Consider the following 27,731-nt stretch of genomic DNA (forward strand, 5'->3'; position numbering starts at 1 on the left):
CATTCCCCAGAAAGCTATCAAGTCCTGGCAGCTCTGTCACGGGCTGTTTTGAGGCCACAAAAGCCATAAATGTACGGGACTAATACAGTCCATCTGCCTCTAACAGATCTTTTACTTTTCATGCTGGTCACTTCTGTGAGCAGACGGGTTCAGAAAGCCTTTGGCAAGTTACCACGAAGCGACTCCCCCTCCCCGTTCTCCCCGCCCCGCCCCGCCCCATCACCGTGGGGTGCAGGCTAACTGGCTAGTGGGCAGTGAGCTCTCCTCTCCACAATCCACTGCTCATTCCCGTCGTCCCTAAAGCACCGAGCTGATGCCACCAAATATAGGCAGGAAAGAGCCTCGTCTTTTCTAGGCTGAGGGCGGGGGGAGGGGCATCCTCTTGGGCACCTCTGACTCTGCAACAGGAGAGACTCTGAGCTGAGCTGGGCCCCCCCTGTCATAGGAGGCACCCACGGGTGTCATCAGGCAGACCTACGACCGTGCTTTAAAGCGTTTCATACAATTATCCCAGAAACGCTGTTTACGCCGCTCCGCCCCTCACATGCACTGAACGCTTTACAGGCTGCAAAACATTTCCGCCCTGCATCTCCTCTGCTCCTCCCAGCAGCCCTGTGTGACTGCAGGGTACGTTTCATCACACGCCTATTTTAAGAGAATGAAACCAAAACTCACAGACATCAAGTAACTTTTCCAGCGAAGAGGACGAGAACCGGGACAAGGGGTTTCAGTGTGTACAGCAAAGTGATTCAGTTACATTGATACTTACACATGTATCTATTCTTTTTCAAATGCTTTTCCCAATTAGGTTGTTACAGAATATTAAGCAGAGTTCCCTGTGCTCTACAGTAGGTCCCTGTTGGTTATCCATTTTCAATTCAGCAGCACGTACGTGTCAATTCTAGAACCCATACTGTTGCCGACATTCCACATGGTCCCTCAGGGATTCTCACCTGATCTTAGAAATGAGCAGGTTTGTCTCCCTAGAATCCTTGGGATGCCCAAAGATAGGTAATAAAATTTCTAACAAAAAGCATACACTTGCTGAGATGGTTACGTAGGCCGAGCTCGTTTGCATTTCGGAAAAGATCATTCTAGTGGCGATGTGGAAACGCAGGGTGGCAAGTATTCTCTGATGAGGCAGAGAAGGAATTAAATGTTTATTACAACAAATGCAACACGATGAGGTTCTAGCCCAGGGCCATAACAGTGAGGCTAGATAGAGGAAAAAAATACAGTTGAAAGAAATGTACGGTGAGGTCCAATTAGACCCAGAGGTGAAAGAAGGGGAATAAGAACATGGAGGTTTCTAGTCTGAAAGACGGATGAGTAAGGATGCCATAAACTGAGTAAAAACAAACCAGGCAGGAGAAGCAGGTCTGGAAGAATGATGTGGATAGGTTGGATTTGAGATGCAGGAGCAACTCCAGGTGAGGGACACATGCGATCATTTTTGATTTCCCAAGTCCAGCACAGATCAGACTGGACACTTAAAATTGGGGAAGGGAAGGAAGGCACGTAAAGGAACTCGGTGGCAACCGCCATTAGGTGGCTAGTCTCCAGATGCTGGAGGCTGGGACAGAAACTGAGCAATCATCAACATGTCAAGTTCACCGGCTCCTTTACCTAGTCAACAGCTGTCTGAGTGCCTGGATGAGCTGGACGCCCCCGCAGAAGCTGTTCCACAACCTGGAGCTCAGAACCGAACCAGAGACACAAATGACCGGACAATCCACGAATCACAACAGAAGTGCGTGAAGCGAAGGAGCAGCAGAAGCGGTGGCAAAAGTTCATTCACGTTTTGTTTTGTTTTTTAATTTTTATTTATTTATTTATTTATTTTTGGCTGTGTTGGGTCTTCGTCTCTGTGCGAGGGCTTTCTCTAGTTGTGGCAAGCAGGGGCCATTCTTCATCGCGGTGCGCGGGCCTCTCACTTATCGCGGCCTCTCTTGTTGCGGAGCACAGGCTCCAGACGCGCAGGCTCAGTAGTTGTGGCTCACGGGCCCAGTCGCTCCGCGGCATGTGGGATCTTCCCAGACCAGGGCTCGAACCCGTGTCCCCTGCACTGGCAGGCGGATTCTCAACCACTGCGCCACCAGGGAAGCCCACGTTTTCTGTTTTTTAACGTGCACCAGTCTGCTGTTCAAACATCATCAAGGCGATACCCTTCAGAGTATCCTCAGAACCACTCAGAGGCCTTATCAAAACAAAAATTCTGATTCCACAGGTGGGGGCATTGGTAACAAGCTCCCAAGTGACAGAGGTGCGTGGGCCGGAGCCCCGCCCTTGGAGAATCACCGTTCCCAGGGACAAGGAGAGGATGGGGCAGGGCTGGCCCGAGACAAGATACTGGGAAGGGTCTTAACGCAGAGGAACCAGCTCTGCTCCTGGCCACTAACTCAGCGTTTGCCCTTGATCAAGTCATCTAAATCCTCCAAGCCTTGATTTCTTAATGTCAAAATGAGAGTAATCACTGCCATGACAGCCTTCAGAAGGAAAGCAAATTAAATGTGTGGTGAAGGAAATAGTATACTTTTCAAATTTATGGTAACTTCTGAAGGGTGGGTTTGGAGTGATTTTTAAAACATTCACGTGTGTACTTTTCTGCATTGTTTGATTTCTTTATAATGCGCAAATAAAATCTCAGAAGAATCTCAATGATTTTCAAAAAGCCAAAAGTTCTTATTTAAATTCCTCTAGAAGAGTTTTCCGGTAAATAATGAAATCAGTTGAATGCTCAGCAGCCAGCATGTTTTTAATAATTAAACTTTTTATTTTGAAATAATTGTAGATTTACATGCAGTTATAAGAAAGAAGAAGAAATCCCATACACTCTTCTTTTTAATTTTTATTTTATGTTGGACTACAGTTGATTTAGAATGTTGTGTTAGTTTCAGGTGTATAGCAAAGTGATTCACTTATACATATACATGTAATCCCACATACTCTTTGCCCAATTTATCCCAGTAGTAACATCTTGCAAAACCATAGTACAATCTCACACCAGGATGCTGGCATCAGAAGAGTCAAATTACAGACCATTTCCAGCACCACAAGGATTCCTCAGTTGCCCTTTTATAGTCACTCCCACTCCCCACCCACCTCCTCCCCCCTTCTTAACCACTGGCCCACTAATCTGTTCACCATTTCTACAATTTTGTCATTTCAAGGATGCTATATATAAATGGATTCCTATACTTATTTAAACTTTGGGAATTGGCTTTCTTTTTCACTCAGTATAATTCCTGGAGATTCATCCAGGTTATTGTGTGTATTAATATGTTCCTTTTTATTGCATAGTGTTCCATGTGAGTGGATGTACCACAGCCCTTCAGGGATAAACCCACTCAGCCCCTGAAAACATCTGGGTTGTCTCTAGGTTCTGGGTATTATGAATAAAGCTGCTATGAACATTCACGTTCAGGTTTCTGTGCGAACATTAGTCTTCGTTTCTCTGGATAAATTTGTCCCGGATTGTAATTACTGAGTCCTATGGTAGTTGCGTGTTTAGTTTTTTGTTTGTTTGTTTGTTTTTTAACTTTTCATTTTATATTAGAGCATAGTTGATTAACAATATTGTGTTAGTTTCAGGTGTACAGCAAAGTGATTCAGTTACACATACACATGTATCTATTCTTTTTCAAATTCTTTTCCCATTTAGGTTGTTACATAATATTTAGCAGAGTGCCCTGTGCTATACAGTAGGTCCTTGTTGGTTATCCATTTTAAATATAGCAGTGCGTACATGTCAATCCCAAACTCCCTATCCCGCATGTTTAGTTTTTTTTAAGAAACTCCCAAACTGTTTTCCAGGGTGACTGCACCACTTTATGTTCCCATCAGCCATGTATGATCCAGTTTCTCTGAATCCTCACCAGCATTTGGTGGTGTCACTATTTTTTATTTTAGCCATTCCTGTAGGTGGGTAGTGATACCTCACTGTGGTCTTAATTTGCACTTCCCTGATGGCTAATGATGTTGAAAATATTTTCATGTGCATACTTCTCATCTGTACATCCTCTTTGATGAAATGTCTCCATGTCTTTTACTCATTTGCTAATTAGATTGTTTATTTTACTGTTGAATTTCAAGGTTTTTTTAATATATATTCTAAATACTAGTCCTTTATCACATGTGGTTTGTAAATATTTTCTCCTGGTCTGTAGCTTGTCTTTACATCCTCTTAACACAGTCTTTTCTTTTCCCTCTGCACAGATAACTCAGATGTTTGATTTATTTATTTTTATTAAAGTATAGTTGATTTACAATATTAAATTCGTTTCAGGTGTACAACATAGTGATTCAATGTTTTATAGATCATACTCCATTTAAAGTTATCACAAAATATTGGCTATATTCTCTGTGCTCTACAATACAACCAACTTATCAGTTTTTCCTTTTATGGGCTGTGTTTTCTGTGTCGAGTCCAAGGAAGAATTCTTTGCCTAGCTCTAAATCTCAAAGAGTTTCTATGTTTTTGTTTCCTCAGAGCTTTATAGTTTTACATTTAAGTCTGTGATCCATTTTGAGTTAATTTTTGTATATAAGGTGTGATGTTTAGGTCAAGGTTTTGTTTTGTTTTGTTTTGTTTTTTTGGTCTGTGGATGTCCAATTGCTCCAGGCAATGAGCTCCATTTTTTTAATGAAATTAAAAATATGCTAGTGTGTCATCCATATTACAGGTAAGTATTGTTTTGTGAAGCTTTAATTCTAATTGTATACTGAACAATGTAAAATGTCTAGTTTGAAAGTTTGAAAAATATAACTCTAAGTATTTTTTCCTAAATATTCTGATTTCTACCTATGATATCAGATCCTGTTGACATGAGTACCACAAGCAAAGCCTGAACAACAGCTAAAAATGTATAATAATTAAAATGATTAGTATGTGTGTCTATTAATTAGAGTTTTATTTCCCATTAATTGTGGGGGGAAAGGTCATCATTGTAAAGCCCTGTGACTGGAAAATAAATATTTATATCCAAAGCAAACTTAAAGTGTTATTTCTCTATATTGCAAAATTCAGGGCTGAAATTTAAACTTTCAAATACTTCGTATTTATTGAAGGCAGGAAAGTTTAGTTCAAGGAAATGTCTAGGGTCAATAACAAAGATACAAAAAGGCCCTCTACATCATAGCAATTCCAATCCAAGTTCAGCTCCTTGGCCCCAGGATTTAAGAGCCCATTTTGGAATCAGACCATCTGTCTGACGCAGACAATCTGTGTTTAGTTCGACTTTGCCACTTTCTAGCTGTGTGACTTTGGGAGGGCCCCTCAAGCACTCTGAGCTGAACACCCGCCTCAGTAACTGGGGGGAAACACAACCTATCCCAGCTGGTTGAGTGTGAAGATTGAAAGCCACTCCTCAATGCCTGGTACACGGTCAGCCTCTCAGTTAAGAGTAGCTATTATCGGGATTCCCTGGTGGCACAGTGGTTGAGAATCTGCCTGCCAATGCAGGGGACACGGGTTCGAGCTCTGGTCTGGGAAGATCCCACATGCCGCGGAGCGGCTGGGCCCGTGAGCCACAACTACTGAGCTTGCGCGTCTGGAGCCTGTGCTCCGCAACAAGAGAGGCCGCGATAGTGAGAGGCCTGCGCACCGCGATGAAGAGTGGCCCCTGCTCGCCGCAACTGGAGAAGGCCCTCGCACAGAAACGAAGACCCAACACAGCCATAAATAAATAAATAAAATTTAAAAAAAAATTAAAAAGAGTAGCTATTATCATCATTGAAGGGAAGTAAAAACTTTTTCACTGTCCCAGGCTCACTCTTCATGCAATTAGCAAAGAACAGCAAATGAAGGAAACCAAAATACTTGCTCAATTTTTCATAAGAAATGTTTTTAAGAAAGAAAGAAAGAAAGAAAGAAAACAGGGAGAAGGAGGAGAAGGAAGAGGAGGCACAGGAAGGACAGAGGTCTGGCACCTCGCAAATGCCAGGACGACACTCATTACAGGCCTTGTTGACTTGTACAGTCATCAGAGACCACCACATGGGGAGGGGTACTTCCTCTATCCAGAGCACCATCTCCCAAGGTGCTCAGAAATCGGGAACACCTTGAAACGGGCAGCATGCTTTGGACAGGAGAGCTACCACTTCCTTACAGAAATCACAGCCCAAAAAGTGACCCACGTCAACTGGCCAACTGCTATAAATACTTGATGGCAGAAGCTGATGTCACGGCTTCTGTACGGGAGACACCCAAATCAAACTCGCCAAAATAGCAGGGAAAGCATATAGCAGAAACCCATGCCATTGTGTGCAAGTCTGATGCCGTTGCTACAGAAACATTTATAACCCGTGACCCCACTGCCCTGAGTGCTACTTCTGTCCACATTTCCCAAAGCTCTGTGATTTTTGCGCTCGCAGAACATGTGTATCAACCAGCAAACTGCCAGGCCCTGCTCTAACCCTGCAGCCCCGCAGCAAAACCCAAAGACAAGTGAAAAGTTTTCTTCCAGGTGGGAAAGAGCAGGAAGGTCTGATCCATCCAAACAGCATCAAATCCACTTACCGGGAGACACCCACCTAGCTGCTGGCAGGCACATCACTCCAGTCCCTGGGTGGCTCCCCTTCCATAGGAGTCGGGGGGTGACAGCAGGCCAGCTAGAGGGGCACCAGCACTAAATTTTGAGGCTGTGACTCGGGCAGTTTTAAATCAACGGTCACTCAGTCTCAGGTGAGCCATGATCGAAATCAAAATCAGGTCTCTCTGGAAGCGTCTGTACAAGAACTGGGCCTTGGGCCAGACTGGCGCAAACATCGACGTCGCAAGCAGTGTCCAGAGACCCCCTCCCTGTGCCCTCTGCTTCCCACAGGGCCCCTCCCTCCTTGCATGAGTGGGGCCCCGTGCCTGTGGACCGGTCTCCCCTTTACCCCATCCCAAATGTGCTTTCAGGAAAAGCTTCCAGGACAGCACCCAACACACAGGATGCACTCAATAAATACTTCCTGAAATGAGCAAATGTAAATTACTTCAATTTAACAAGACTTTTAAAAAATGTGTTGTCTCTCTTGGAAATAATGCCACGAGCTTGAGCAAGCAGCTTAGCTGCTCTCTACTACAGTTTTATCAAGTAAAATGTTTAATAATAACAGTGTTCATCCACAGGGTGGTTGGGAAAAATCATAAGACCTAATTCGTGTGGCGAGCTTAGCAAACAGGACCTGGCACACGGCAAATGCACAGTCAACGCCAGCTGTCATGAGCTATTAGTACCTGGCTCTCCAAGGGCAAAAGGAGTATATCATATCCAAATATATCGTCACGAAAGGCTGTCCCTGTGCACTGCTGGGGTAGAGCTGTGGAACAGCATATATCAAATACTATTTTGTTTTTTAAAAATATCCCCAAAATGTACATATATATTTGCATGTATACTGGAAAAGATCGGAAAGGAAATACAGCAGTTGTTAAATAGTGGTCACCCTGGGACTTCCCTGGTGGCGCAGTGGTTAAGAATCCACCTACCAATGCAGGGGACACAGGTTCGATCCCTGGTCCAGGAAGATCCCACATGCCGCGGAGCAACTAAGCCCGTGTGTCTCAACTACTGAGCCTGTGCTCTAGAGCCCGCGAGCCACAACTACTGAGCCCACGTGCCACAACTACTGACCCCGTGCACCACAACTACTGAAGCCCACGCACTCTAGGGCCCACATGCTGCAACTACTGAGCCCGCGTGCTGCATCTACTGAAGCCCGCACGCCTAGAGCCTGTGCTCAGCAACAAGAGAAGCCACCGTAATGAGAGGCCCGCACACCACGAGGAGTAGCCCCCGCTCGCCACAAGTAGAGAAAGCCCGCGCGCAGCAACGAAGACTCAACGCAGCCAAAAGAAAAAAAAAAAAGCGGTCACCCCAAAGACAGCAAGAAAAGAAAGATTTACCTTTGCTCTTCATCTTACGTACTATTTTAATTACCTTCAGTGAGCATCTATTCCTTCTATAAAGTTTTTCCAAAAAATTCACTGCAAATTTTCTGGAGAAACAAGGGGGTGCATCAGGAAGGTGGAAACAGAGGACAAAACTGAATGAACCTAAGTGTCGAGTCCAGGCTGGGCAAGCCCCTGTGAACCACAGCACATCTTTCTGCAAACTCAGGGCACCATCCTCCACCTTCCCGCTGGTGAGATAATCCGGGACACGGACACTGAGATTTTTCTCAGCAACCTCGTGCCTTTTTGCGTGTGTCTTCCTCAGATCACATCAAGCACCCTGAGGGATCTGGAACCGCCCTTCCAAATGCCTTCGGTCTGTACCCCTGCCCAGCTCTGTCAGCTTCCGTCCTGTGTCTGAAACTAGATTGCAGCCCTAGTGGTTACAAATGCGCCTGGCGTTTCCTTGTTGTTTCCACTGTACTTGGCATGGTGCAGAGAACAGGTCAGCGGCTGACCACGCTGGAAGGCACCTTAGGAAACACACCATCTGCCATTCTACTTACAGAGACACAGACCAGGGAATGGACCTGGCTTTTTTTGGTAACTCAACTAGTTACCTGCTGGAAGCAGGTCAAGGCCAGGTCTCGGGACTCCCAGGTTGATAGACAGCCCCGTAAGAACTGCTGCTGTTTCTTCTGCCTTGAAAACATGCACCACTACAGACAATGAGGATGATTTCTCACGAAACTGCTCGGCCCAGAGCCCTGAACTCACACTGTTAGAAAAACAGTAAAGTCCAATGAGACAGAAAGATGACCCATCACAAAGAGAATGTGGCCAAGATGGGGAAGGGAATTCACACAGGTTATCACGAGCTCAATAACCAAAACAAAAACCAAACAAAGAAACCCCACCTGAGTAGGAAAGATGCTAAATAGACCCATGACACTAGTAACATCATTGTTAAAATACAGAGCTATCAGATAAGCGCGTGTACACTTTAAGGATGAATGCAAAATTTCCCCATTTTTGGAATAAGAGGGCTACCTGGAATTTGTAAGAAAGGCTATTTACACAGTGTTATTTGATTCCTACATCATAAATAAATAAATATATGTTTATAGTCATATACACACACAATCAATTCATATATGAATTAGATTATTCAGTTCATACATGTGGGAAGTTTGACAATGTCAAAATAACCATGCACAATCTTTTTGGACCAAATTTATCATTTGGTATTCAATGCTCCATATTTGGGGGTCACCCTTCTCTGGATAACAGCAAAACCCAGTGGCTTTAGAAGCAGATTTTATGCTATCACTATAATGGACAAAGGAAAGAAGGAAAGCTAATTTAATTATCAAGGGAGTGAACTTCATTGCTAAACTATATTTGTGTCTCAAGACAATCTTCTAACTCATATGTAAAATACAGTTCACTGAACACAGAAGACCTTCCCAAATTAAAAGCGTTACTAACAAAGTTCCCTTTCTCTTACCAAGAAAATTGCAATCCTTAAAAGACAAGTGGCCTGGACTTCTCCCTTAGAATGTATCTTTATAGCAGAAGGTTTGCAACATCAAAAGACAATTTAGATATGTTTTGAGAGTAAAAAGCAGAAAAATCTACATTATTTTATGATCTGCATTGCCTTTTCAGGACTGTCCTAGACTCTCAATAAAAAATTCTCTAAATCAAAAAATCCCCACCCCAAAAACGGCTTATAATCTAGGAGAAGGACTAAATAGAGCCTAGGTATTATCTTGTCAAAAGCAATATATATTTCATACCAGCTTGCCTCCAAAGAAAACAAAACTTGAAATTAGAAGACCAAGTTCAGGTCTGAGCTTAACCATCTACTGTGGGTTCTGCTTAATCTCTCTTAGCTTCAGTTCTCTAGTCTTTAAAATAGGATCAAGCCTAACAGTTTAGAGTCACTCTGAATGTGAGTGTGAAGAACTTCTTCCAGAAGGCGTGACATCCAAACAACTCCTAACACATCTAATTTTTAATATTTTTACCAACAAGAGAAAGATGAAAGACAATATACAATGACAATGGCCAGACCACATAAAAGCAGAGATCTGACCCTCGGCCCACAGCCGCCAGCCCCGGAAGCCAGCCTGCTGGGAGTCAGACCTGCAGGAGGGCAGACTGCTGTCTCTAGTGACAAGCCAGGAAGCCAAACAGCCACCCCTGTGAAAATCGGCCAGGACTCAATCAATACCGACGGCCTCCATAACTGTTGTCCTGCTTCCAACTCAGGACCAACCCCAGAAGGTCCCACCTGCTCCCTGACCAGTCACAAGGAATGCCCCCCCCTTCTAGACACCCCCCAGCCCCCCAGGCCTCCAGCCCCATCAGGCACCCTGAGCTCCCTTTTCTCCACTGGGAAGTTCGCCCACGCCTCTGCCTGCCTCTGGGTCTCTGCCAGGCACAAGTGATTGTGGCCGACTCCCTTGCTACAAGCCAGCTCTGAATAAATAGCTTTTGCCTTTCCCATGTGGTTGCTCTTTGTCTATTTCCACAAAGAAAAGTCTTAAACCAGGGGCTTCCCTCCAGATGGTCAGTCCCTAACTTAGAAGCCCAGTGAGGCAGATCCCAAGTCTAGAGAGACTTCCCTCTCCAGGCCCTCTTTCCACAAAACCTCACTTCCTTGAGCTTTCAGTCACTCCCCCGCCGTCCAGGGAAGTAACCAAGTGTTAAGGAAAGATCAAGGGCTTTGAGGTCAAACCCCTGAGTTCATCAAGGATTTCATTTTTCCACTTATAATTATGTGACCTTGAGCAACTTTCTTAACATCTCTAAGCCTCCGTCTTCATCTTCAATAGAAATATTCACCTCTAAGATTGTATCAAATGGGACACTTATGTGAGGTAGCTGACAAGTACTGGGTGCTCAGCAGGTGTGGGCCCCCTCCTCCCGGCCCACCTTCCCCCGCAAGGAGGAACACAAGACGCCCCAAGAGAAGACTGGTGACCCCCGCACCTGGGTACCTTTTATTCACACGAGTCGCAGGGGTATCCACAGTGCTACCAAAAGACAAGATTTGTTTCCAGTGTTCAACTGGGTATGGGTCACTTCTAACTCACATTATATGATCCATAATAAGGAAGTGATTTTTCTACACTACCCCATAGTTGTATTTTTAACAGACTTTATTAACTCTAAATCCACTTCAGAACCAAAAACAAAACTTTAATCTGTGACACTGTTATAAGCAGAAAGGGACCTATGAGACAAACTGAACTTTTGTCCAAAGAAAAAAAGAAAGCAGTTCTGGAACACTGGGCTGGCTGTGAGAATGTGAGAACATTACTTATGTTCACAGGGGGCTGGACAAATACCTGCCCTGCCCTGGCAGGCTCAGAAGTTGGGTTTATTGGCACCTCGTATCATCTGCTCCAGGAAGAGGACCAGCACACAGGTTGTTCGTGCAGTCAAGGTCACCCATCACGGGTAAAGGTCTCCTTCTTCTTCTTCCGTCCAAGTGGTCCAGGTCATGAGGCTGCTCCAGGGCCTCTTCGTCAGAGGAGTGAGCCCAGCCACCTTGGCCTTTTTCTCTGGCAATATTACCCCTTCTCCCTCCACCTTCCAACCAGCTAGACTAACCTGAAGAGTACCTCTGTTCAGTCTTCAAGGGGTCCCAGCCAGGGTTTAGAACAATTCCAAGATTTAGGTTCAGGCTTAAAGAGGTAAAGAAACCTCAGGTAGACACACCACTTTGACAAATATCACGTGGACTCTCGCTGGAGGCAAGGTTTGCGAGCGTGAGGTTTCCATGGGCAATCCAGAATGATCGCTCAGAGCTCTGGGGCCAGGCTGCCTGGGTTCACACCCCAACTCCAACACTTCCTGGCTGTGTGATGTTGGGCAAGGCCCCCAACCTCTCTGTGCCTCAGTTTCCTCACTGTAAAACAGTCACAGTAATAGGGCTGCTCTACGGACTTCCCTGGTGGTGCAGTGGTTAAGAATCTGCCTGCCAATGCAGGGGACACGGGTTCGAGCCCTGGTCCGGGAAGATCCCACATGCCGTGGAGCAGCTAAACCCATGCGCCACAACTACTGAGCCTGCGCTCTAGAGCCCGCAAGCCACAACTACTGAGCCCGTGCGCCACAACTACTGAGCCTGCGCTCTAGAGCCCACGAGCCACAACTACTGAGCCCGCGTGCCACAACTACTGAAGCCCACGTGCCTAGAGCCCATGCTCCGCAACAAGAGAAGCCACCGCAATGAGAAGCCCACGCACCGTAAAGAAGAGTAGCCCCCGCTCGCCGCAACTAGAGAAAGCCCGTGTGCAGCAACAAAGACCCAATGCAGCCAAAAATAAAATAAATAAATAAAAATTTTTTAAAAAAAGGGCTGCTCTAAAAATAAAATGAGTTGGCATGGAGAGGGAGCTCCATAGACACGTCCTGAATACTGAATAAACGGTAGATATTATTAAATATATATGTATACTCCCATTATATTTATAATGCACAAAAAACGTGTGGAATACAAGCTTCACTAGTAACAGTGGTTACCCTAGAGGAGGGGTGCAAACTTCAGCATTTTACTCTATGTGTCTATGCCTATATCACACGAAATATTTAAACAAATGTGTGTGTGCCTAAATTTGCTCCAAGACAGGTAGCTGGACCATGTGATTCTGACGCCCAAAAATCTTCGAATCATAATGAGATTGTTCCAGGAAGGTAAAGTAATGGAAATGAGAGAAATCAAGTCTTGTTCCAGTGTAAATGCTTTGAGGTCATTTAAATGAACTGGTACACAACCAATGCAGACGCTCCGAGCCCTTTCTTACTGTCATAATACAAAACGTTTGGGTTCTCTGGACCTCCCTTTACCTACGAAGTCACAGTTCAAGTTACGGACCCAGAACTTGGACTCAGCTCTGCTTTGCAGTCCAAGCTTTCTCACATCATATCGATGCATTTTTCGACCGGCAGCTTTAGCTGAATTGAAATTGCCACCAGTCCCACTGTGACACAATCCCCCGGCTCTGCTGTGCACGACTCAGGGAGTCCCGAGATAAAGCAGGCGTCTGGCTGCTAGTGAAGAGCCCAACCTTCACCTATTTATAGTAACAAACCCTCCCCAGGCTCTACCCGAAGTCAGCTTCTTCTAGGCTCTTTCACTGGCTCCTACATCACGGTGGCCCGGCCAGGAGGACCCCTCATCATCTCCTCACGAGGAAAGGCTGTAACTACTATCAGCAGGGCCAGTCAGCCTCGTTCCACTCAGTGCTCACCGGACGCCCCCCCCAACGTCCACCGCTCCCCTCAGAGAGGAAGCCCGGCCATCCTGGCCTCTTCCTCTGGCGACAGGTACTGCACTGCCCTCCTATGGACGCGGCTCATGGAAGGTTAAGGGCAGCCCAAGATTCCACACTGTTGATGAGTGGGTGGCAGAGTCGGAATGCCAGCCCCGGTCCGACAGGGCCTGTGATGCTGGCCGCCCTGCCTAAGGCCCAATGGATGCCGACAGATGGCCAGAAATGCCTCCTGCTGTGGTATGAAGGATGGTCCAGTCTCGGGAAGGAGGCAGGGTGGGAATCAGTAGAAACCCTTCCGTTCCGGGAGGTTATCCCATTCGGGGGACACACTAACTATTCTGGGTCTTGTCTTTTCAGGTGAAACGTCTCTGGGCGCTGGTGGCAGCCGTCTTTGCGCAGCTGGAGGCTCGGGGCCCCCGTCTGGTGACACTCCTCCGCGCCGCGCCTGACGGGAGGCCCGCTGGCGGGAGATGCAGGCTTCTCTCTCACAGCCCAGGCTGCCCCAATCTGCTGAACGTCCAAAACTAAACGCAGGACTCGCAGAAATTAACGGCACAGAGATGACACCCTTTTCTGCGCTGAGAAATAGAGAATTCAGGAAAAGGCGTCGGAGTGAGACTAAGCGGCTGGAATCTTCAGAGCTGAGAAAGCCTCGGAGCCTCAGTTCCACCGTGGAAACCCAACGCCCCCTGCACGGTCCCCCTCAGAACCGCCCCCTCGCAGGTGCCTCCCCACCCCCCTCTCCGAAACCCCAGCGTCCTGCGCACCCCCCCCCCACCCCCGACAGCTTCTGTCACGGCCTCTACGGTCAGTCCCGTACACATGGCCCCCCACTGTGTGCAGCTGCCGGGGCGGGGACCCCTGCACGCACACCCTCTGAACCACTGAGTGGGGAAGAGAAGGGATGCAGGGGCACAGACACCGAAGGCCCACCAGGACCGCCAGGAGCGCCATGCAGGTCAACAGCAGGAACAGCGACAGGTCTGGCCGGCTCTGAGAGGCTGCACTGTAACAGCTCTCGGGCACAGCGGTCACCTGGCGTCAGTGGCTGGAAAGCCCTAACAAAGAAGGAGGCCGGGCCACACGCTAGTCAGATCCCACCTACTACGTGACCTTGAGCGAGTTCCTCCCTGTCTCTTCACCTCAGTGTTTTCATCGCCATGTAACTGACAAACAACACTGTATTAGTTTCAGGCAGACAACATAAGGATTGGACACGTGTGTACTGTGAAAGGATCACAGTAAGTCTCCTTAGCGTCCATCACTGCACGTAGTTACAATTTTTGCGTGTGTGTGTGTGTGATGTGAACTCAAGATCTACTCTCTCAGGAACTTTTAAATACACAATACGGTATTGTTAACCCTGGCCACCACGAGACTTCCGTCTCATTTTGGCAACTGCAAATTGAGAACAGTACCTACCCCACGAAGTTGCTGGACGGACTAGAAGAGATACAGATGTAAAGTGTCTGGCACGGTGCCTAGGACATAGTAAGCGCTCAGCAAACAGTGCCAGTAGCGATGGGGGTGGTGATACAAACTCCGAAAGGCTATTAACATTAGCCTTCTTGAACCATTTGGTCTCCCTTATCGTGAAGACACAGCACATCTGAGCTTCTTAGAGGGTCCTACAGACTGAATGTCTGTGTCCCCTCAAAATTCCAGTAATCTCCAGTGTCTCAGTATTTGGAGGGGGGCCTCTGGGAAATGAATAGGTCATAAGGGTGGAGCCCCCCTGTATGGGATTTGTTCCCTTATAAAAGAGACCCCGGTCAGCATCCTCGTCCCTTCCACCAGGCGAGGACACAGCAAGAATATGCTGTCTTGAACCAGGTTCTCACCAGACAGGGAACCTGCCAGCACCTCGATCTCGGACTTCCAGCCTCTAGAACTGTGAGAAACCAATTTCTGTTCTTTATGAGCCTCCCAGTCTATGGCATTCTGTTATGGCAACCTGAACAAACTAAGACAGAGGGTCACACTTCAAGCACAGGAAGACTCAAACAATCAACCCATCTGGAGAGAAAAATCTCACGTAACTTAGGACCTCCCAACACACAAATCTGTATTCATGGGAAGAGGGAATTTAAAAAGAAAGCATCATGCCTCACATCCTCAAGAGCCATCCTGACTCTCACAGTTAAAGTAACTCAGAATCACATGCTGTCAATGTCTGGGAAAACCCTGTACAGGTTTCAAAAGTCATTCAAAAAGTATGGCTCCAAAACAGTTTTCAGAGGTATTCTCCTTTCTTGTGACATCCGCCACAAACCTCTTCACCAAATACCCACCTAGGAGGCACCGTGTCCCGCTCCCAACAAGCCATTTCTGTAAACTCCTTCTGACAGAAAGGTCCAGACTAGATGACAGTCCCCAAACCTAGCTCCACCTACCATGGCAAAAAATACCCCTCGTTTGGGAATTCCCTGGCGGTCCAGTGGTTAGGATTCCTCACTTTCACTGCCAAGGGCCCGGGTTCGATCCCTGGTCGGGGAACTAAGATCCCACAAGCCGTGCATCACGGCCAAAAAAAACCCCTCATTTGTCACACCACTATCTAACGTCCGGAGCAAGAATCCATCATTTTTACTACTTCTTTTTCCTTTTTTTTTTTTTTAAATAAATTTATTTATTTATTTATTTTTAGCTGTGTTGGGTCTTCATTTCTATGCGAGGACTTCCTCTAGTTGCGGCAAGCAGGGGCCACTCTTCATTGCGGTGCGCGGGCCTCTCACTATCGCGGCCTCTCTTGTTGCGGAGCACAGGCTCCAGACGTGCAGGCTCAGTAGCTGTGGCTCACGGGCCCAGGTGCTCTGCAGCATGTGGGATCTTCCCAGACCAGGGCTCGAACCCGTGTCCCCTGCATTGGCAGGCAGATTCTCAACCACTGCGCCACCAGGGAAGCCCCTTTTTCCTTTTCTTGATAAACTTATGATGAAAGTACAACCCACAAAAAGGAGCCTTCTCAATGCTACTGCCCCCAGAGACGCTGCATAGACCATGGACACTGGGTCAGGTAAAAGGAAACTGGATTTCCAAATCCTGAATTCACTGATGGCAGCTCCTCACAGAATACTGGGTGGACGATCTTAAGTACACAAAACAGAAGGCAAAGTCAGCTGCAGCGTGGGCATGGATGGAAAAGAGGTGTTCTCAATGGAGGTGTTTGAGGACATACAAAAGCTATCCTCTAGGGAACTCCCCGGCGGTCCAGTGGTTAGGACTCCACGCTTCCACCGCAGAGGGGCACGGGTTCGATCCCTGGTCGGGAACAGAGATCCCTGCATGCCACTCAGCACGGCCAAAAAAAAAAAAAAGCTACCTTCTAATACCACCAAGGACTGAAAATTAAGTCTTTTTTCCATATTAGAGAATAGATAACGGGTGGAACAGAAATTTTTCTTTCAAACTACGGAAGTATCATGAAACTACTCTCAAATCCTTCGGGCTTTATTAGATAATCGAGCTGAAAAGCCATGAAAAGATAAACCTTTCCTCCAGGATACAGGTGGAATAAAACCTCTGACCACATCCTCGAAACAAGGAAAGATGGTATTTTTGAAAAATATTTTCAGGGACTATAAAGGAGCCTTTGAAATTAAAATAATCAGAGCAGTACAAAATTCAGAGAAGGGTTTAGAGGAGAAGTTGGAGAAATCCCAAAAAGGAAAACAAAAAGACAAAGAAATGGGAAAAGAGAAGACATTTAAGGAGATTCAGGATCAGAACAGAGGACCGGCAGTCTGCAGATGGAAGAGGCCCACTCAGTTCCCATCACAATGAATGAGACAAGATCCACATCACAGCGCAGCCACCACGACATCTGCAAACACAAGGAATATCAAGAAGAGCCTAAAAACTCACACAGAGGAAAACACGGGTCACATACAAAGGAATGGCTCTGGACACATCAACTGTCACGATGAAGTTGGAAGTCAACTGAGCAGTGCCTTCCTAATTCTTCAGGAAAATGATTTCTAACCCAGGATTCTATACTCAGCCAAACTATCAACTGAACGAGAGTAAAACGTTCCAACCTTATACGAGATCTCAAAAAAATGTATTTCTTGGAAAGCTATGGTGAACATGCTCAACCAAAATAAGAGAGAAAACTTTAGAAGAAGGCATCTTACCCGGGAAAGAGGTGAAAGGAATTCTCAGGGCGATAGGGAATGTGCAGCAGGTCTAGGAAGCAACCAATTTAGAGGAAAGCAGGCTGGTGAGAGGTTCAGGAAGAATTATCCTAAGAAAAGGACAAACTGGATGATGCCCTGTGGTGTGTGAATATACAAAGAGGAGAACGAGGCTTAGGGGGGGTGAAGGGGGAGAAGTGACAGCACAGAAAACTTAGCAAAACAAAGCAGGGCAATTCTCAACTCTAGGAAAAAGAAAAAAAAAACTGTAGCAGAAGGGAAATGTAATCAAAATAGACTACATATCTCAGCTGTGAATAATATTTCTATAATCATAATGAGCGCTGCTGAATACTTAACCAAAACCTTTAACGTAATTATACTGAGAGGACAGAGGAAAAAAGAAGTGGGCAGTGCAAGGAGTGGGTAGGTGACCTAAATCGTCTTCTTCCTTAGCAGGATGTCTCTCACCCAGAATCTGGAAGAAATAGCTGAAACGTTGAAAGGGGAAGTCCCTGGGGAGCAGGAATCAGGGTGGAGAAGGGTGGGGTAGGTGATTGCTGGTGTTTTGTTCTAAATCCTGTAGAACTTTTGACGCTTAAAACTATGCGCCTGTATAACTTTGTTTAAAATGGGGTATTTAATTTTTAAACAAAATCTGATACTTGACCGGCAAGAATATCAGATTAAGCAGTGTGTTCTTAAACTTTTTGGAATCCAACCCCTTCGAAAAAGAACGGAAAGCTATAAGTCCTCCCCCCAGTAAACACACACACAGGCACAGACACACAATATTTCTGCAAAGGGTATCAGGCAGTTGGTAAATTCCTGAAGGCCAGGTTAAAAGCCTTAGGATTTCTAGATTCTGCTTTCTTATAGAAGGGGAAAAAAAAATCCTAATGAAAAACTATTAAAAACACCTACACGATCAAATGAGATCATGCTTGGTCTTCGATGCTGGTGACCATCACCTGCTGTTTCCTTGACCGCAAGATGCACCTCATTCCTAACTATCAAAGAAAGTATTGAACTTTGTTTACTGTGCTTTGCTTCAGCCTTGAAACAGGTTCTCTAAAGCTCAGGAATGTGAATCCCTGTTGGGTTGACTCAGCTGTTTCCATTCTAGAACTGGACATGGAATTATGCACTCTTCACCCCATGAGGAAGAGTCCTTCACGTCCCAAATCCCCCATGTGGGTGTTTTTTCTAACAAAGGAATGACTCTGATGACTTCTTGGTGAAAGTCCTGTAATCAGAGCGGCCCATTTAAGCACTCCAAAACACAAAGTTTACTCTGCTTCTGACTGACCTGCTGCTATAAACCCCACCATCAGCTCCACGTCGAGTCAGAAGAACTGTCTTGCCATTTAACAGCGATCTTAACGGTCCTGCCAATTTGCTTAAAATATCTATGCCTTTTCTTTCTCTGCGAACTGAGGGTGACAATAACAGTGTCACTGGACGCTGTCATAAATGGATTGGGTAATTGTGGGAGGCCATGTGCATCCCCTGGAACCTGTGATCTGTCACATTTGTCATATTAAAGGGGCTTCGCTACAGACCTCAGACAGGGGTATTAGATAGGGGGATTATCCTGGGGTTCTAGGTGGGCCCAATCTCATTGCATGAGCCCTTAAGAGCAGAGAACTTTCTCCAGGCAGAAGAAGAGAGATGAAGCAGAGGGGACACCAGGACTGGCCGGCCCTTGCTGGCTCTGGGACCAGGGGGTTCCGAGCAAGGTCCAGGAAGACGCCTCTAGGAGCTGGGGGCAGTCCCCCAGCTGGCAGCCAGCAAGGAAACAGGGTCCCCGGTCCTACAAGTGCCAGCTACTATCGATATATTCGGTGGACAATCTGAATGAGCTTTCCTGCAGTGCTCCTCCAGATTCTCCAATAAGGAACATAGCCCTGCAGACACCTTGTTTTTTGCCCGGTGAGATCCGAGTCAGACTTCTAACCTACAGACTGTAAAATTATAAACCTGTGTTGTTTTAAGCCACTCAGTGTGGGGCAATTTGTTACAGCAGAAACAGGAAACTCATACAGTGATATATGTGAAGATACCCAGCAGTGTCTGTCACATCATCGACGTTCAACAAGAGTCAACTGACTTCCTTAAATCAAAAGACAGGGACGGCCATACTCCATCCAAAACAACAGACCATAGACTTGTTCTGATAAATGCAGATTTGGGGAATTATAAATTGCCCAGAATATCTACATATTCTAGGCCTCAGGTAATTCACTGCCCTTCCTTTAATTTATAAACCTTTCACTGCCTGTCTTGCCTGACAAACTCTAAGTGCCACGTAGGAGAATAAATGCTGGACTGTGTGCACCAACCCGGCTCCCAAACTCTTCTGCGTACCCCTAGCAGCACCCGCCACCTGCACTGAGTGATACCAGGTCTGCTTCTCCCGCTACACTGTGAGCCTCCAGCAATTCTCCAGTGAGGCACTGGGTCCCACCTTCGAACCTCTGCATGTAGCCCATACTCGGGCACATCACGGGTCATCTATCTGAACGGCTGTCAAAAGATATGACAGTGTAACTTACCATCTGCGTCTAAAGTATAAACTGCACTGCAGTTTCCAAGGTGGCTTGAGGAGAGAAGGCCCAAGGACACTGTGGTGCTGAGGAAGTTTCAGAGGTGAACAGGCCAGCGTTTTGCTGATCATGGCCTCACGGTGCCTATGCCTTCCCCGATCTCAAGAGAGGGCACTTAGGAACTAAAGTGCCCAGCAATTATGCTTCATTAAAGAAAGGTTCATAGGAACATATATATGAGACAGACTGTTAAAGGCTACATTTCTGCACATTCAGTAGCCTTACTTACAAAAGATTCACGTCTCTGAAACTTGAATTTGATGTTCCCCCAAAAGGCTAAGATATCAAACAACACTGGCCAATGAAAGATAGAAAACAATCTTAAATGAAGTTGCCTGACACCCTTCAAGCTAAGGATCATCTGTACATTAAACATTTGGAGTTTTAAAAAACCCAGATTCGTTACATTCTTAATGAAGCACTTTTTAAAAATCCCTGACAACATAATATTTTACAACTTACAAAATTACGTTACATTCATGATTTCATTTTATCCTCAGAACAATCTCTTGAGCTAGATAGAGCAGGTACTACCAACGATTAACTCCATTTTACAAGTGAGGGAACTGCAGTTCAGAGAAGTACTTGGACTTAACAAAAGCCTTACTGGGGCCAGGTTTCCTGTGCAAAAGAACAGGAGTAAGTTATCTTTACTACATTATTCATATTACATCCTGTCAACATTCAAAACGGTTTTGATGTAGCCAGCAGTGATAGACACGAACATGATAAGATATTTAAAATGGAAAAGAAAGAAGAAAAAACCATTTGGTAGGGCTTCCCTGGTGGCGCAGTGGTTAAGAATCATTGCCCTGGGCTTCCCTGGTGGCGCAGTGGTTGAGAGTCCGCCTGCCAATGCAGGGGACACGGGTTCAGGCCCTGGTCCGGGAAGATCCCACATGCCGCGGAGCAGTTGGGCCCATGCGCCACAACTACTGAGCCTGCGTGCCACAACTAATGAAGCCCACGTGCCTAGAGCCCGTGCACCGCAACAGAGTAGCCCCCGCTCGCAGCAACTAGAGAAAGCCCGCGCGCAGCAACGAAGACCCAACGCAGCCAAAAATAAATAAATAAATTTATTTTTAAAAAAATTTAAAAAAAAAAAAAAAAAAAGAATCATTGCCTGCCAATGCAGGGGACACGGGTTCAAGCCCTGGCCCAGGAAGATCCCACATGCCGCGGAGCAACTAAGCCCGTGTGCCACAACTACTGAGCCTGCGCTCTAAAGCCTGCAAGCCACAACTACTGAGCCCGTGTGCCACAACTACTGAGCCCATGTGCCTAGAGCCCGTGCTCCACAACAAGAGAAGCCACCGCAATGAGAAGCCCGCACACCGCAACAAAGAGTAGCCCCCGCTCACCGCAACTAGAGAAAACCCATGCGCAGCAACGAAGACCCAACGCAGCCAAAAATTAATTAATTAATTAATTTTTTTAAAAAAACCATTTGGTAGGTGATGTGGGATGGCGGGGGGAAGTAACAGCAAAGACTTAGATTTATAGTCTAAGAAAAAATTTATCACTGAATTTCTAGTTCTAGGCAAACAATGCTTAAACAAGATGGTTTATAGAATATCATCATCTTAAAACTAGGGAAAGCACCATCAGTTCTTTAAGGTGGGGCAGATTCAGCACTCTGATTAGGCCACCAGGGAAGAACTGGTTAACCCTCTTCCTCCAGTAAAGAACAAGAGGAACAACATGGAAAAGCAGAGTTCAAACGCTATCTTCTCCATCCCCAGGCATTCTCTTCCGTGAAAAACCCTTTTCAGTTAATCCATATAAAAATCAGGCCTTCTTGCAGAACAAGTATTAACTAGTTTTCAGTGAAAACATTAAGACAATCTAAGGAAAAAAATCAAAGAAAAAAGACAATCTAAGGAAACCACAAAGAAAACCCATTTGCGTTTCTGAAGACCCCTCCCAAAAAATAAGATCCCTAACAAAACAAACCACATGGAGTATGTAACAGAGCGCTTTTTTTAAAATTAATTAAAGACCATCAATCAAAATAAGGACAAAAATCCTACTTAACATGAAAATATAATTTGATGGCATCACTCCTTGACCAAACAGCTACCATCTATGTTTAATCCCTGTAATCATCCAAATGAGAATAGCAGAGAGGGAATTCCCTGGCGGTCCAGTGGTTAGGACTCTGTGCTCTCACTGCCGAGGGCCCGGGTTCAATCCCCGGTCGGGGAACTAAGAGCCCACAAGCTGTGCAGCGCAGCCAAAAAACAAACAAACAAACAAAAAAAGAATAGCAGAGAAAGTCGTGTACCCTTTTGACAGACATGTGGCTTTAAAATAATCGAGCACACCAAATTCCCATCTTGCCAAACAGATAAATTGGGAGATTAATATTTTGAAGGATTAATTACTAGAGTCCTTAGAAGTGGAGTTTCCTTATAGGTCATTTAACATATGTAAATTTTTGCAAGTAATAATTTTAAACTATGCTTTAAACCGTTATACAAAGCCACACACACTTACTCAAGGTACTCCCAAAATTCACTTATTTCAGAGTCTCCAAATTAAAATCTCTGTTAGAGACTGGGGCATTAAAAAGCCTGCAGTTGGCCGACTTCATATGACACTCAAAAGATCAGCAACATGGTCCTGCCAAGACTTCTGCACCCAACAACTTCATTAAGGAAAACTTCAAGCCAATTTGACAGAGCACAGATGTTGCAAGCAAAATGTGGTTATGAAGAAGATGCAAGACAATATCAAAAAGTTGCCTAGGGACTTCCCTGGTGGCGCAGTGGTTAAGACTCCGTCTGCCAATGCAGGGGACATGGGTTCGAGCCCTGGTCCAGGAAGATCCCACATGTCGCGGAGCAACAAAGCCCGTGTGCCACAACTGCTGAGCCTGTGCTCTAGAGCCCACGATCCACAACTACTGAGCCCGCGCGCCACAACTACTGAAGCCCGCACGCCTGGAGCCCATGCTCCACAACAAAGAGAAGCCACCACAATGAGAAGCCCACCCACCACAACGAAGAGTAGCACCCGCTCACCCCAACTAGAGAAAGCCCGCATGCAGCAATGAAGACCCAATGCAGCCAAAAAATAAACAAATAAATAAATAAATTTATATTAAAAAAAAAAAAGTTGCCTAAGCTTCCATCATAGACCTGCTCCTTCAACTCTGAGACAAAGTATACACCCATGCAACTGTGAAAAAGAAAGAAAAAAAAGGTAGAATAAAGAAAAAGAACTTCTACTTCAGAATCTACATTTTCAAAGATCCCCATTATTTATACAACTGCCACTAAGAGAACTTTCCTCTGCTTTATTTGGTTGAAAGAATTAAAGGTTTAGGGCTGACAAGGTTCTTACCTAGTTTAAAACCCTCAAAGGTGAGGAAACTGAAGCCTAGTGGTTCTGCAGGAACGAATGGCAACTTTATTCCAGAGCCAGAATCAGACCAAACAAATTCGAATCAAGTACTCTACACGGTGCAACAAACACTAGGAAGTAACAGCAAATGTTAATCTAAAAACCCTTAGGAGAATTGAAGAATTGCAGATTCTAAATCACGGGAAAGACTTGGCTCTGTGGTACGGAAAAAGGACCTCTCATTTAGAAGGACCTCTCATTTAGAAGGACCTCTCATTTAGATACACCTCTTCCTCTCTGGGCACTACAGCAAAACACCCTGTCCTTGAAGACCACAGCTCTCAGAGGGCTGGGCATGAGGACGTCAGGGAAGACTTCAGAAAGAAGTCACCTAACTGAGACTGTAAGAATGGGTGAAGGCCTGGAGCTGGGCGTAGGGCAGATGGAAGAGAGAGGGCAGAGAAGGCAGAGGGAAGGGCCTGCAGGCTGTCTGGACTTCGTAACAGCGACAGCTGCAGTTAGGACCGCATTTTCATCTTGCATTCCTGTTATTTATACACCATCTTGTTCACAAAGAATTTCCATTTGGACATTAGAGCTACTTGTGCCTATAGCTCAGTCTCCTGTCTTGGACCAGAACACTCTGAAAAGGAAAAGACTTTTCAGAGTCTTGTTAGACTTGCAAGACTAACAAGGCTTGTTAGACTTTTCGTTCCCCAGGGAAAAGAATCATCCCTGGAACATAATAGGTGTTTTCATAAGTTTGATAAAAGGGTAAATGAATGACCCCAATTTATTTAAGTGGCTGAGAGATACACAGCCTGCAGGGTGGTATCAGATCTTGCCATCAGGCTGAAACCCAAGTCTCCCGATCCACAACCTCACCCCCGCTATTCCTTCTGTAAACCTGACCTCTAACTGTAACTGCCTTGGCCTCATTCCGTGGGGGTGGATTCCCCTCCTTCAAACGCACTTTCCAGCCCGCCAAATTCTTGGGAAAGTTTCCTCCACTCTCCAGGCGCTGAGAGAGCTGCAAAGTTAAATCTGGCTTTCCAGACCTTTTTTTTTTTTTTTTTTCTTCCCAATCCTAACGGAAGAAATCAAGAAGCGCCGGGCAGAGGGACCAGGCTCCCTCCAATCAGAGCCGGCTCCCGCCGGGCCGGCCGAGCCTCGCGCCTGAGCAGGAAACGCGGCGGCCTGACTCGCGGTCCCCAGGCGCGGTGACAGCCCCGCGCTCCCCGGGGACCGGGCCGGGGAGAGGAGCGGGTTCCCGGGGAAGTGCAGCCGCTTCTGCTCAAGTGGCAAATAAGGCAATAAATAAAAGTGCGGGTCAGCTGTCAGACGCAGGCCATCTGCGTGCCCCACGCACAGCCGGCTACAGCCCGACGGGCGCCACTACCCGCACAAGAACACCCCGAAACACATGGAACCCCCAACACACACCTACGCACGCGCGCGCGCACACGCACACTGCTGGGGGACGGAGGGGAGCCTGCCCCCGGTACTGATCACACCCCGACGAGCCGCGGGGGGAGGGGACGGGGCACAGCCCTCCCACTCGCAGGGTGGCCAGGACACCGCGCGCGCGGGTCCACGCAGAGCCACCCTCAGTGACACACAAACACTCCGTGAACCAGTCATGGGGGTGGGGAGCGAGAAAAAGCCCCCACTCTCAGAGTGCCCAGGATCCCTACGATCGAGGGTCCACGCGGTCACCCTCAAGCAGACACAGCGAACCAGTCACACCAGGGGGGTACGGGAGGGGGGACAGAGACAGTCTCCCACTCTCAGGATGTCCGGGATCCCCACGCGCGAGGGCCCACGCAGAGCTACCTTCGGGGACACAGCGAACCAGCCACTCCGAGTGAGTGGGGACCGAGACAGTCCCCCACCCTCAGGGTCACCAGGACCCCGCGCGGGGCGTCACGCGCGAATCCACGCGGAGTCGCGGCAGGCGCGGTGCCCCCTCGGTGCCACCCCGAGGCCGAGACCATGCCCGGCGCCCGGACGCGCGACGGCCCGGTCAGTCCCCCTCTGCGTCCCCGTCCCACAGGCGCTCAGGGCGGCGGCCGCCAACTCGGGCAGCGACCTCGCGGCGCCCCTCTCGGACCTGCCACACCCGGCGGGGACCCCAGCCCGGCCCAGGACCCCTGCCGCCTGGGACCCCAGTCCAGCCCCGGGACCTCCGCCCGGCCGGGAACCTCGTCCGGCTCGCGGACCTCGGTCCTCTCGGGGACCCCCGCCCGGCCTGGGACCCCTGCCGCCTGAGTCCCCCGCCCGACCCGAGACCCCTGTCCGGCCCAGAACCTCGCCCGGCTCCGGGACCCCTGCCTCCCAAGGACCCCCCGCCCGGCTGGGACCCCTGCCGCCTGGGACCCCGTCCGGCCCCGGGACCTCCGCCCGGCCGTGGGACCCTCTCCCAGCCCCGGAACCCATGTCCGCCGGGGACCCCCGCCCGGCCCGGCCCCGCCGCCCGCCGCCTCACCTCAGGCCGCCTCCCGGGCAGCGCTCACTCCTTGCCGGAGGTGCACTGGCCGAGCGAGACGGAGCCGAGCAGCCCGCAGAGCCGGAGTCGCCGCAACAATGGAGCCCCGGGGCGGGGCCGCCTCGCAGCCGTCTCAGCCCGTCTCGCGCTCAGGCTCGGGCTCGGTCTCCCACTCTGCGCGGAGCAGCTGCCGGCGAGAGGTTGCAACTGGGCTGGGGCAACGCGCAGGCGCACTCGCCCCGCCCGCGCCCCTCCGCCCCGCCCCCGGCGGCGCCCGGCGCTCGGGGCCCGCCCCCCAACCAATGGAGAGGGAGCTGCGCGCAGGGGGCGGGGCCTGGAGAAACAAAGGGAGGTGGGGCGGGGCCGTTCCAGGGCTGGGCTGCTGGGTCCCGCGGGGGCCGGACCCAGAGCGACCGGATCCGCGGACCAACCCGGTCCGACCCGGGGAGGCCGGGCGTAAAGTCCACTTGGAATCCGCTCAGCAAGCCGTGCTCATCCCAAACCCGGAACTCAAGTTTATCGGATTGGCCTGCTTTACAGAAAGGGAAACTGAGGCCGAAGGAGCGAGACCACCTGCCCCCCACGTCACAAAGTTCCATTCACTCGTTCATCTTTTATTCATTCAACAAACATTTTCGCAGCCTGTAAGGTGTACGGTCGGAGTGGAGTAGAGGCAAACTTGGCCCTCCCTTAAGGAGCTCCGTCAGGCAGGACCAGAGATTTCTCGGAGTTACTTTAACCCAGGATAAAGGAGTGCAGAGCAGAGCTGTTTCCCTTTCCTACCTCAAAGCTTTTGTGGCTACGCTGTTCCCCATCTGCAATGCTCCCCTCTCCCCACCTGTCACCCCCCGTATATCCAAGTACCAATCATCCGTAAAACCTCTGTCCTCGCCGTCTTTGATCTTTGGGCGTCGTGTGACCCCCGCATTCCCGGTTTTCCTCCCTATCACTAGCGGCTCCTCCGGGAGTCTCCGGGATACACCCCTTCTCTGCCCAACCTCTCGGTGCTGGGGTGTTAGGGTGGCCCATGGCTCGGGCATGGACCCTCCTACGGAGAATCTCAGGCTCTCCCAGGCTTTCAACCGTCCACAGACTGTGGTGACTGCCTGCTCTGTATTTCCAGCCCTGACCTCTCCTGCATCCGCAGCTGGACGCCCAGGAGGCATCTCAAACGTCTCACCATCAAAACAAAGTGCTTTATTCAATGCCCCCCACCTGCTCCTCCACGTTCTTCTTTCTCAGTAAATGGCCTCTCCATCCGCCCAGGTGCTCAGCTTGAAACCTGAAATCCTCCTGGACTGCGTTCTTCCCCTCCCCCCTCCCCCCCCCCACCACCGCCAGGCCTGCCTTCTCTGCATCCCCACGCATCCGTGGCCACCTTAGTTACAGCACTAGCTGGAGCTTTCCATCTGAGTGGTTTCCTCTCACCCCCAGTGAAGTGTGACCTCTCTAGGACAAGGCAGGGGTCTGACTGAGTCATTTCTCGTGCAGAACAGAGCCCGGCACCCTGAAGGCACTCAGGGTTGCTGGTAGAAGGAATGAATGCATGGATAAGGTCTTGACAGTGACTGGCGCAGACCCTATGCCCATCTCTCTACACACACACACACTCACATGCACACACACAGGCACACCACTGAAAGCCCGGTTTCCAGTCTGATTTGCCAAATTCCTCCCTGGAGATAAGAAACTTCCCTATGCCTCTTCAGCCAGGCCCCATGTTTGGCGGATGTACTCAGAGATCAGGAACAAAAAATCTCAGGAAGGAAAGTAGTTACTGCAAAGGACAGCACCGGGTCCCAGACCTCTTTGCTCATGCTGCCCTCTGCCTGACACACTTTTCTCCCTCTACCTGGCCAACTCCCACTGACCCTTCAATGTCTCACCTTCAGTGTCAATTTCCCCAGGAAGGCTTTGTAGCCACCTCCGCGACAAGAACAACCATGGCAGACACACCCTGAGGTGACCCCCAGTGAGTCACACCCTTGTATGATC

The 27,731-nt window shown here is 48.2% G+C and overlaps 1 protein-coding gene across 3 annotated transcripts in view; it reads right to left on the reverse strand.

Moving 5' to 3' along the window:
• Nucleotides 1-25,949, reverse strand: part of AFAP1 (actin filament associated protein 1) — a 149,935-nt gene extending 123,986 nt beyond the window's left edge. For 2 of the 3 annotated variants that reach the window (XM_082391440.1, XM_082391442.1), the window contains exon 1: nucleotides 7,926-7,983. In XM_082391440.1, the coding sequence (XP_082247566.1) occupies nucleotides 7,926-7,938 (13 nt within the window). In that variant the 5' untranslated portion in view covers nucleotides 7,939-7,983. Of the gene's footprint in view, nucleotides 1-7,925; nucleotides 7,984-25,736 lie in introns of those variants that run through there. The other variant, XM_082391441.1, reaches the window with a different exon arrangement.
• Between the last annotated feature and the right edge of the window lie 1,782 nt (nucleotides 25,950-27,731).

This window comes from Balaenoptera borealis, assembly GCF_965194805.1.
Source record: "Balaenoptera borealis genome assembly, chromosome: 4".
Taxonomy (NCBI): Eukaryota; Metazoa; Chordata; class Mammalia; order Artiodactyla; family Balaenopteridae; genus Balaenoptera; species Balaenoptera borealis.